The sequence below is a fragment of the Acinonyx jubatus genome, chromosome D1 (assembly GCF_027475565.1).
Source record: "Acinonyx jubatus isolate Ajub_Pintada_27869175 chromosome D1, VMU_Ajub_asm_v1.0, whole genome shotgun sequence".
NCBI classification, from domain to species: Eukaryota; Metazoa; Chordata; class Mammalia; order Carnivora; family Felidae; genus Acinonyx; species Acinonyx jubatus.
This window is the reverse complement of record NC_069390.1, coordinates 53,135,313-53,147,228: the sequence shown is the minus strand read 5'-3', so window position 1 is coordinate 53,147,228 and position 11,916 is coordinate 53,135,313. Positions and strand designations below refer to the sequence as shown.

Here is an 11,916-nt window from a genome sequence, read left to right as displayed (position 1 = left end):
TTGCTTTACAAGATTTCTGTTAGATTAATCCATTTTGCGTGTAATAGTAATTCATTTGTATTTTCTTTTGGTTTGCTTCTTATTGTTTTTATTGTGCTGTTTTATTTCTTAATAGATAGTATTTTCTTTTTAACAAATTTTTTTAATGTGTATTTATTTTTGACAGAGAGAGAGAGAGAGAGACAGAGCATGAGTGGGGGAGGGGCAGAGAGACAGGGAGACACAGAATCCAAAGCAGGCTTCAGGCTCTGAGCTGCCAGCATAGAGCCCGACGTGGGGCTCAAACTCACAGACCATGAGATTGTGACCTAAGCCGAAGTCAGACTCTCAACCGACTGAGCCACCCAGGTGCCCTGATAGTATTTTCTTTGATGAATAAATCCAATTAATTTATATATTCTACTGTTGTTGAATAATTTTAATTATTTAATTTTTTTCTCTATTCTGAATAAAATCCCTATTTTTGTGTATGTATTTTGGTGAACATAATCACTCATTTCCTTTGGACATTTATGTAATAGTAATTGCTGGGAATATTTAGAATTAGCAGACACTTCCAATTTCCAAAGTGGTCAGCAGATGCTCCTATTTTTATGAATACTTGGAATTAGCAGTCTTAATTTTCAGCCATATTGGAAAGGTTGTAGGTATAGCATGGTGCTTTATTTTCCTGATGAGTAACAGTGATGAAAAAATTTTCTTATGCTCATTGGATATTATTTTCCTTTAAAGTGCCAGAGTATTTGCTCTTATATTTTACATTGTTTTATCATTTCTTTATATATTAATAATAATTTCAATTCACTATTTTAATGTGTTATTAATATAAGTGTTTTAACCAATATATGTATTGGGAATATCACCTCCCAGTCAGTGATTTTCCTACTGTGTCACCATCCTAATAGAAATTTTGGTAAGTGGTGTTCTTATATTTTTCACTCTTTTTAAAAATTAATTAAAACAATTATTTTTTTTAGAGAGAGTGAGTGTGAATGAGCATGAGGGGGAAGAGGGGCAGAGGAGAGGGAGAGAGAATCCCAAGCAGGCTTCATGCTGTCAGCACAGAGCCCCACATGGGGCTTGAAGTCAGGGATCCCAAGATCATGACCTGAACCAAAATCAAGAGTTGATGCCTCACTGATTGAGCCACCAGGTGCCCTTTATATTTTTCTATGATTAAATAATGTAATTTCACTTTATTTTTATTCATTACATTGAAAATATATTTGGCCTTATTTTGTAATATTAGGGTAATGCATCTTTTTCCTTGGTTTCCATGTATTTCATGTCTCTAAATACATTTCATGTGGGGCGCTTGGGTGGCTCAATTGGTTAAGTGTCTGACTTCTGGTTTTGGCTCAGGTCATGATCTCACTGTTTGTGAGATCAAGCCTGTGTCAGGCTCTATGCGGGTAGTGCAGAAACTGCTTGGGATTCTCTCTCTCCCTCTTTCTGCCCCTGCCCCGCTCATGTGCTTCTCTCTTTCTCTGTCACAAAATAAGTAAACATTTAAAATAAATAAATAAATAAATAAATAAATAAATTCATGGGTTTTTTTTTTTTTTCATTTTTATGTTAAATTAATTTTTATTAACTTCTATTTGGGGCACCTGGGTGGCTCAGTTGGCCGAGCACCAACTTTGGTTCAGGTCATGGTCTCACCGTTGGTGAGTTCAAGCGTGGTGTCAGGCTCTGTGCTGATGGCTCAGAGCCTAGAGCTGGCTTCAGATTCTGTGTCTCCCTCTCTCTGCCCCTCCCCTGCTTATGCTTTCTCTCTCTCTCTCTCTCTCTCAAAATTAAAAAAAAAATCAAAATAATCTTTAATGAATAAATAAATAAATAAAGCCAGTAAGACTAGCACTACATAGGATAGAAATAAGATATTTTGTCTTATTCGATAGCTACGATATATTATTGATGAGTAGTAAGACATGGATGTGGGAAGGGGATATATATATATATATATATAGTTATATATATATAGTTTTATATATATATATATATATATATATATATATATATATATATAGGTAAATTATGTTCTAAACGTGCATTGCTATGATATCTAATAAAATTAAGATGCAAAATTTACCCAATAAGAGATTCTGTTCATGTCATATTTCATATGAACACATTTGGTAGCATTAGTTTCGCATCTCTGATTTTCTATTGACAAGATGTGTAGGGGATGTAGGGAAGATGTTTGCTTCTCCATCAGTCCCTTTATCCTAAGTGCAGATAATGGAATCTTTCTCAGGAGATTCTGTGGTGTTAGCTATGGTTCATGCAGGGGATTTAAGTTGGCTTTGTGTTCAGACAGGCCCCCAAGGGCCCTAAATATAGGTAGTATAAAACCTTATTCCCATTACTGGATATACCAGAGCTCTCTAGCCCTAGTCCTGCTGCAGGTGAGTTTCCTATTAAATGTGTGATGGAGATGAATAGTGATCAGAGACTCTCGTCTAACAATTAAGGAACAGGTTACAGCTAAATTTATTAAGCTACTATATTCTATCTTACTACCATAGAAAGACTTCCTGACTGAAAGAGGTCATTACTGGATTATGCTGAAACAACATAGATTTTTTTCTTAAAATTTTTAATGTTTTATTTATTTTTTTTTAGAGAGAGAGAGAGAGAGAGAGAGAAAGAGAAAGAGAGAGAGAGAGAGCATGAGTGAGGGAGGGGCAGAGAGAGAGGGAGACACAGAATCCAAACCAGACTCTAAGCTCTGAGCTGTCAGCAGAGACGGCAGGGCTCGAACTCATGAACTGTGAGATCATGACCTGAGCCAAAGTTGGACACTTAACTGACTGAGCCATCCAGGCACCCCAAGACAACTTAGATTTTTTAAAATAACCATCTACAGAGGGAACTTATAGTTGTGGTATAAACAACCTCAATTCTCAGTGATATCTGTGTGTTAGGGCATGGTCTTCTATAACAATAATTTTAAAATATGCTCATCAGGGGCCCAGAGTTAAGTGCAGGTTTTTAAAATTGATTACAAAGAGGGAAGAAGATAAATAAATAGCCTGGAGATGAACATTTATAGTCTTGCAGTACTTACATAACTGGAGAGTCTCTATTTTTTTAATGTCATTAATAAAATATTTCCCCAAATTTGGACTTTTCTCTGTCACTCTGCTCAGGAGTCAACTGGAGCTGAGATCAACTTCCTTCCTACCTTTCTTCCTTTATGTTTCCTTCTGTTTTGCTTTCCTTTCTTCTTTTTTTTTACCTTTCCTCCCTTCTCTTCCTATCCCTTCCTTATTTTTTTTCTATAGTGCTCTCTTATATTTCTTTTCTTTTTCTATAGGAAGACAGACAGGCAGACAGAAAGACAGGAAGAGAAAGAAAGAAAGATGAAAGAAAGAAAGAAAGAAAGAAAGAAAGAAAGAAAGAGAAAAAAGAAAAGAAAGAAGAAGGAAGGAAGGAAAATAAGGAGGGAGGGAAGAAAGAATGGAGAGAGAGAGAAAGAGAGAGAGAGCATTCATAACTAGAGTGTGGTAAATCAGGAGCATGGATTTCTTAAGCCTGATGTTGACCACCATTATTGTCATTGGAAACAAATCTTTACTTTTCTCAATGCTTCTCCTTCCAATATATCTTTTCGCTGTCTCCCTCCCCCCAAACTCTCCCCCACACACCTATGCAATGATAGGTAGAATTGTTGGATATCTTAGGACATTCTTGAGAATTTGGCAACCAATGGAAACCTTGGGATTCTTTATTAATTTAATTCCTATCAGAATATTGTAGCAAAGAGATGCATTTCTGTCCTGGAGGTGACTTCCAGCGGCAGTGTTTTCCTATCTTTGTATAGTACAGTGTCTGTCTATCTTTGTGCAACTCTTATTATATCTCAGATACAGTACAGCATGTCTGTGGGAGCATATGAGTAAATATGGAGGGACACATTAATGAAACACAGTTCTTCATTTTGGGTCTGATTTTCTACATATATATCTATGTCACAACTGATGCAGAACAAACTGATTTAAGAAGTCTTACTGTATTTCCTATCATTCTACAGGTCTAGGTATCTTATATTCTTATATGTATTGTCATGTTCTGTTTGCGGGTGTCCGTATCTGTTGTTCCGTGCTTTTGTGTTGATGTGTTTAAGTAAAGTGTATTTTGCCCTCAAAGAGGATTGATATCTCAATATAAGTCCTTTCATGTTTTTTAAAATTAATTCCAGGTCTTATATGGGTTTTCAGCAAATGAATATGATATTCATGTCCAAAACCTGAGAAGTATACTTCTCATAAAGTTAATGTTTCTTCCATTTGTAGAGTGCTCAGTCTGTGCCTACATATTACTTTGAACTCAAGTTTTAGTATTTGCTTTCATAATAAGAAAGCTACAGATAAAAATTAAGCCTACTGGAGACTTTTGAGAAATGTGTTCATAGCTCTTGTTTTTTCCTTCTAGAGGTAGTCAACTACTTCTCTTCTCATCAATGGCAAGATGTTCCACACAAATACTTCCACTTTCCACCCAGACACCTTTTTTCTCACGGGCATCCCAGGATTTGAGGGTTTCCATGGCTGGATCTCCCTACCTTTTTGCTCCATTTACTTAATGGCTCTGTTAGGCAATGTTACAATTTTGCTGATCATCTGGTCTGACCGTACTCTGCGGGATCCTATGTTCTACTTTCTAGCCATCTTATCAGCCATAGATCTGACCCTCTCCACATCGTCAGTGCCCCGAATGCTGGGTATCTTCTGGTTTGATGCACATGAAATTGGTTTTGGAGCCTGCGTGGCTCAGATGTTCCTGATACACACCTTTACAGGAATGGAGTCTACTGTTCTGTTGGCCATGGCTTTTGATCGCTATGTGGCTATCTGTGTACCACTCCACTACACAACCACCCTGACACCCCGGGTGCTAGCAGGCATTGGTGTGGGCATTATAATGCGTCCTGTCCTGCTCATGTTGCCCATTCTCTACCTAACCCATCGTCTGCCCTTTTGTGAGACTCGAATTATTGCGCATTCCTACTGTGAGCACATGGGCATTGCCAAGTTGGCCTGTGCCAGCATTCGAGTTAATGCCATTTACGGGCTTTTTGTGGCTTCTTTTCTTATTTTGGATGTGGTACTTGTTGGAATCTCTTATGCCTACATCCTCCGTGCAGTTTTCCTCCTCCCATCTCGAGATGCTCGTCACAAAGCCTTGAGCACATGTGGGTCACATGTTGGGGTCATGTGTGTTTTCTATACACCGTGTCTCTTCTCCTTCCTCACCCACCGGTTTGGCAAGAAAATTCCCCATTATGTTCACATCCTTGTTGCCAATCTCTACGTAGTCTTCCCACCTGCCCTCAATCCTATTATCTACGGTGTGAGGACAAAGCAGATTCGTGAGCATGTGATCCATGCTCTCACCTCCCAGTAGAGTCTCTTGTTTCCTTAGCTCTTGAAGGTGTGGATATAACTAAAGGAAGTTAATTTTACTCTACTCTGGGTTGATTATTTTTTAAATGCTCCTCATATCAAAAGATCCTGAAGATCCTAAAGTTACAAACTTTGGAGAATGCTGTCTGTTCTTTAATCTCAATACCTTCTCTTCATATTGGTGTTGAATGCATATTCTTCTGACCATAGGGTTCCATTACAGTAGGGCAAACATCGCACTCAAAGCCCCTTCCCTTTTAACTAGGGAGATTTAGTGAACCTCTATCTCTCTGTATTTGAAAATACGATAGTATTCCAGCTGGGCACAATCAGTTTATGTCAACTGCTTTGCTTTCTCAGAAAAAAAATAACTAAATTTGAATATAAAATAAGAAAGATCTTCATAGATTTCTCAGTTAAAAACTTTGTGTCTGATTTCTCTGAGGACAATACTGGGATACTTCGTGCAGTTAAAAAAATGTCTCAGGTTTTCACCTTTCATTTCAGCACCTTCTTCCTTATTCTTCATGAAAACCTGTAGGCACTATGTGCACTCAGTATGCCACCTCCTACCTTTATGGAGAATCATGAAGTGAAAGTACCTGAAAACAATACTTGTGTTAAAGGATGAAACTCTTGTTTTTAAGAGAAGCTTGAGTGTATAAAATTCTAACAGTGGTTTTGAGTCATATTTAATCAGAATTTTTCCTTGGGAGTGTGGTGCGTGTGTGTGTGAAGTGTATTTAGGCAACCTGTTATCCATAGGACCACTTTGTCCTCTCCAAATCCCTCTTTATTTGTGGAATGCAACATACATGCATCCTTTGGGACTTGATGCTTTGCAAAAGTAGATGAATCTTAGACAAGTTCAGGTAGAGATTAAATTTTCAGTCACTTACTTTACAAGAATTTTCTGGATATATTTACAAGTATTTTGTGTAATCTTATGGGGACATATCTCCTCTATGACTCCTAAGGATCAAATATCTTTTTATTATTCTTCTTGAATTTGTTGTGAGCAGAAACTGATGTGTGCATAAAAATAATGAAATAGAACATAGAAATCACTGCTCAGAGGCTAGAAACTAATTTCCTGATGGCATGTTTACTATGTGATGGTATGAAAATGATTGTACAACTTTGCAACGTGACTGAGCCAGAACATGTATCTTCAGGATTTGGAAGTATGAAAGATTATATTTCAGCAAGGAACATGGAGTTCGGTAAACAGTTTCTGAAAGGAGTTAATGGACGATGACACAGGGGTATCTAAATATGATTACCTGAAGAATTTATTTCCTGTGAGCACATTAAATGCTCTTTTCTCTTAGGTATAGAAAGATGCACATTCTGAGTTTTTGATGTCCTCTTTTGTCAAAAGTGAACCCAGAAGCATTCTTCCCTATGTTTTCTTTATTTGAATGTTGCATCTCATTTTAAATACAGATCAAATTTAATAATATTTAAGAATAAAATACAGGGGTGCCTGGGTGGTTCAGTCAGTTAAGTGTCCAATTTTTTATCTCAGTTCAGGTCTTGATCTCAGGGTTGTGAGTTCAAGCCCTGCACTGGGCTCCATGCTGGGCATGAAGCCTACTTAAAACAAAAACCAAAAACCAAAAAAACAAACAAAATAAAATAAAAATTGATTTATTTACATTTATAAATTTTTATTTTTATAAGTTGATTTTAAATCTCCATTCAATACATGACCCCTTACCTTCAAAGCCACACAGGATTACCAACATGATTCCCTCAAATAAACTAAATTCAATGTGCTACCTTTTGAGGGAAAGTTCATACATATTTCCAGTTGGTCTGATTAACAGGATTCAGATATGCTAATCTGTAAGTAGTGATGTTCTCTATTAAAATTTTAATGGTTTCTTTATATTCATGTCCTAACTGTGTCTTTTATAGTCATAATGTTCATTGTCTCAAATCATCCCCTAACTTTTCTTGATATAAATTCCATGCACTACAACTAAAAGCTAAGCAGTGTTTAGTGGCAACAACACTAAAAATATATTTAAACAGTATATATAGGGTCAGTGCCCCTAACCCCTATGTTGTTGGGGATCAAGCACTGTGCCCCCCAACACCAATGCAGTTGAAAATCCACTTATGACTTTTGACTCCCACCAAAACTTAACTACTAACAGCCCACTGTTGACTTGAAGACTTGCCAATAATATAAACAATTAAAGCATATTTTATGTATGTTTTATCTACTGTATTCTTACAATAAAGTAAGCTAGAGAAAAGTGAGTGTTATTAATAAAATCATAAGGAAGAGAAAATATATTTACAGTATTGTACTGTGTTTACAAAAAAATCCACATGGACTCATGCAGTTCAAATTCATGTTGCTCAATAGTCAACTGAATATATATAAATGATATAAAGCTCACAGAAGAAAATTTACAGTTCTAAATTTCTAGATATCTCTGTTTATTAAATAAATTTCATCATTAATTAATAAACTTCCCCCCAAAATCCGGTTCTGATCGTTTCACTGATGAATTTTTCTGAACACTAAAGAAATTATGTCAATCCTCTAAAATCACTTCCAGATTATAGAATCATAAAGAATATGGACTCATTTTATGAAGCTGGACATATCCTAACACCAAAATCAGTTAAAGATGTCCAAAAATATATATAGACCATTTCTCAAACTTATATCTCATGAACAGATGAAAAAATCCTCAATGAAATGTTAGTAAATTTAAGCTAATAATTTATCAAAATAACTATACAACATGACCAAATGGTGTCTATTTTTGGTATATAAGACTGATTTAACCTTCAGAAAACAATGTAGCCTAGAACATCAGCCTACAGAAGAAAAATCATATCGATCATATAAATGGTTAAAGGAAAATTTTTTTTAATGGCAACAGCACATATTTATAATAAAAATATGAAGCAAACAAGGAATAAAGGAGAGCTCCGTCAATGTGATTAAAAAAATTAAAACCTAGAACTAAAACATATGTAATTTAAAAAGTAATTAATAACCCAGTTAAAGCTTGAGTAAAAATTTTGTCCAGACACCCCACAAATAGAATATACAGATTGAAAATAAACACATGAAAAGATGCTCAGCATATTTTTCCATTAAGGAATTACAAATTAAAAAATGCAATAAGATTCCACTTCACACAATGGCTAAAATTAAAAATAAAGCAATATCAAAGGTAGGTCAGGGTGCAAAGAAAGCAAGAGAACTTTTCACTCATTTTTGGTGGAAATGCAAACTGACACAGTCACTTTAGAAAAACATATGGAGGGATGTCTGAATGGCTCAGTCGGTTAAGTGTTCAACTTCAGCTCAGGTCATGATCTCTCAATTCGTGAGTTTGAGGTCCATATTGGGCTCTGTGCTGACAGCTTGGAGCCTGGAACCTGCTTAGATTCTATGTCTCCTTCTCTCTCTCTGTCCCTCCCCTACTAGCACTCTGTCTCAAAAATAAAAGTTAACATTAAAAAATTATTTAAAAAAGAAAAACATATGGAAGTTTCTTACAAAGCTGAATATAGTCTTACCATGTGATTCACAATTACATTCCAAAGAATTTACCCAATGGGTTTGAAAACTATGTCCACACATAAACCTGCACATGGATACTTACAGCAACTTTATTCATAAAGAATTAGAAGTAACCAAGATGCCTTTCAATAGGTAAATGAATATCCAAATTGTAGTACCTCCTACAATGGATATACTCAGCATTAATAAGATACCAAAAAATGAAAAAACCACAAATGAATCTTAAATGCATATTCTGAAGTAAATGAAGTGAATCTGAAAGGGCTTTATATTGGGTGACTCTAGTGAAATTATATTATGAAAAAGCAAAGCTATCGAGACCACAAACATATCCATGCATCCCAGGGGGAGCAAGAGTGGGGAGATGTTGAATATGTGAAGCACATGGAAGGTTTTAGGTTCTATATGATACTATAAAGGTGGGTTATGATATGCATTTGGCAAAACTCTTAGAATTTTAGAACACAAAAGATGATCTTAATGTATGCAAATTTTAAAAAATCAACAAGGAGTTCAGGGGAATCCATGATGAAATACAAAAATATGAGAAACACTGTGTGTTAAAAATGTAGGGAAAAACCTCACTAAAATGGATGGGGAAAGTGTTTTAACCTAACTCGGGAAATGAGTGGAGTCTGTGAGACTAAAAGCAAAAGACCTATACATACAGCATTGTATTCTAGTGGATAATTTTTCCCCATAGAGTTATAGGTTAACAATTCTAATACAGCTACATATGCATAGTGTTATTGAACAATTATGTAACTGTAGGGCATATAGTGGGGACCAGGTTTCTCAGTTTTGGAACGGCAGTTTACAGAGAAACATGAAGGGATACTACAATAATTCTCGTGGTGACAGATTAGAGTTAGCCATTACTATGTTTAGTATTAGATAGACAACAGATGATAGAAAGATGATAGATAAACAGATGATGGATATTTATATATGTGTGTACATACAGGCTAGGATACACATATATATTTCCTTGCTCTGCCAGCTGAGAGGGTCTTAAACCAATGACAGTCCAGTAGCAAAGCACACCCAGCACCAAAACTTTGTTTCCAGTAACATTATCCAATTAAAGGAATCAGTAATCCTTGGAGAAATATCACAATCTAAGATTGGGGCAGGTGATATATAGGATACACCTGTAGCAATTTATGGTCCCAAAAGTAAGGAGGTGACCCTCCTCCCCCCCAAAAAAACCCACACAATTGTGAGGTTAAGTCAAAGGGACACAGGAGTCAACTGAAAGAGTTCCTAATAGCCAAAGCTGGCCAGTGTGAAAAAATAAAGTAGTATTGGATTACGGTCTAAAGTATAAAATAAATATTAGAGCCCATACTGATAAAAATAAATGATTGAATACATAAACAACTAAGGGACTAGATTAACTCTCATGCAAAATATTCCCAAACAATATTATGAGGATGCTCCATTCTAAAGGAGGTGGAGCGTAACTACTCACTGTTTAATTTGTGGGCTACACATTGCAACTTACTGCCAAAGAGTAAACTTGGAAATGGGGGAGAGAGAGAGAATCCTGACAAACACATCCTCAGCCAGGTGATGAAGCTTAATATCAATAGTGATAAACTATGTTGATAGCATATACCCTTGATATGTTTTGACATAAGTAATAGTATACCTCATTGATCTTCTCCAATAATATAACTTTAGTCTAATCATGGAGGAGATAATCATACTAATCTCAATTAGGGGATATTTTACAAAAACCTAACTAGTACTTCTAAAAACTGTAAAGTCATCAAAATTAAGAAAAGCCTGAGTAGTAACTGTCACTGTCAAGAGAACCTAACAGAACTAACTAGGTATCACTAGTAACTGTAATTTGGTATCCAGGTACAACTAAGGGAATCTGAGTAACATATGAACTTTAATAAAATATGAACTTTAGTTAATATTGGTTCATTAATTATAAAAAAATAACCATATAATGTATAATTTTACTGGTAGGGGATCTTGGGCAGGAAGGCCAGCCTGGTACTGCAAGAGGAGGCAGAACATTGTCCTTGGGAAGGTAGCCCAGGTTATATTTTTATACTTGTGGAAGGTCTCCCATGAAAAAGTTGAGATAGGCAGGGCAGTTCAGCACAGTAGACACTGAGGAGAGTTTTGGGAAGTTGTGCCAGGTAGTACCATTTACAGATATATCACAGATGAAAGGCCCCTTTATTTTCAGCTGCCCCACAGAAAGCAAGCACCCAGGCACTCTATGGTATGGTGGACTTCGCTGCAAATGTTAGCCTGGGTGAATGATCAGAACCCAGAACCATGGAAATGGTTGCAAATCCACAGATACAAAGGAGAGGACTGACTTTCTCTCTGGATGTTAACAGAAAAGAAGCTTTCACCAAGTAGCCTCAAAAGTCTGACCTTCACATTTATGATTCTCTTTAATTAAACTTTAAACCACTGAAATTTCCAGTTTCAAATGGATGTACTTATTACCAGATCATCAGCATGATTACCAGGTATCATCAGCACAACAACAGAGTTGAGATACAGTCTTAGAGAATGACAGGTTGTATTTGCCATGTTTTAATTCCAACACCTTTTCCTAGCCAAAAATAGTTCCCTGAAATTCACTTGCTTTTGCTTTGTGTAACCCTTCCCCTCCCCCAAAAAGTCAGCATATTTTCATTGCTCTAGTTGCCAAGGTCCACTGAAATCCTCAGGCTTTTCTTTCCTTCCAGTCTTAGCTCTTCCTGGCCCTGGGAACACCCTGGACCCCCACCAAGTTTAGATCAGATGATTAATGGTCTAAATTGTCAACCTCTTTCTTCTTATTCTTGAAGAACACACATTATCTTTTTTATTTTATTGTCTGACTGTTAAACACTACAGAAAATAAAACAGGAAGAAAAAATGAATATTTTACTATATAAAGTAATTTCCATACTTTACTATATAAAGTAACTTTCATGGATC

At 36.1% G+C, this 11,916-nt stretch overlaps 1 protein-coding gene across 2 annotated transcripts; it reads left to right on the top strand.

Annotated features, from left to right (window-relative positions):
* The first annotated feature begins 4,101 nt into the window (after positions 1 to 4,101).
* On the top strand, positions 4,102 to 11,595 carry LOC106966059 (olfactory receptor 52J3-like). Of its 2 annotated transcripts, XM_053202629.1 has the most exons (2): positions 4,102 to 5,378; positions 10,209 to 11,595. In XM_053202629.1, the coding sequence occupies exons 1-2, from the start codon at positions 4,474 to 4,476 to the stop codon at positions 10,261 to 10,263; spliced, it is 960 nt and encodes a 319-aa protein (XP_053058604.1). In that variant the 5' UTR covers positions 4,102 to 4,473; the 3' UTR covers positions 10,264 to 11,595. The 2 variants fall into 2 exon arrangements, with proteins under 2 accessions (XP_053058604.1, XP_014917624.2); XM_015062138.3 differs by lacking the exon at positions 10,209 to 11,595 and having other exon boundaries at positions 4,102 to 5,409.
* The last annotated feature ends 321 nt before the right edge of the window (positions 11,596 to 11,916 follow it).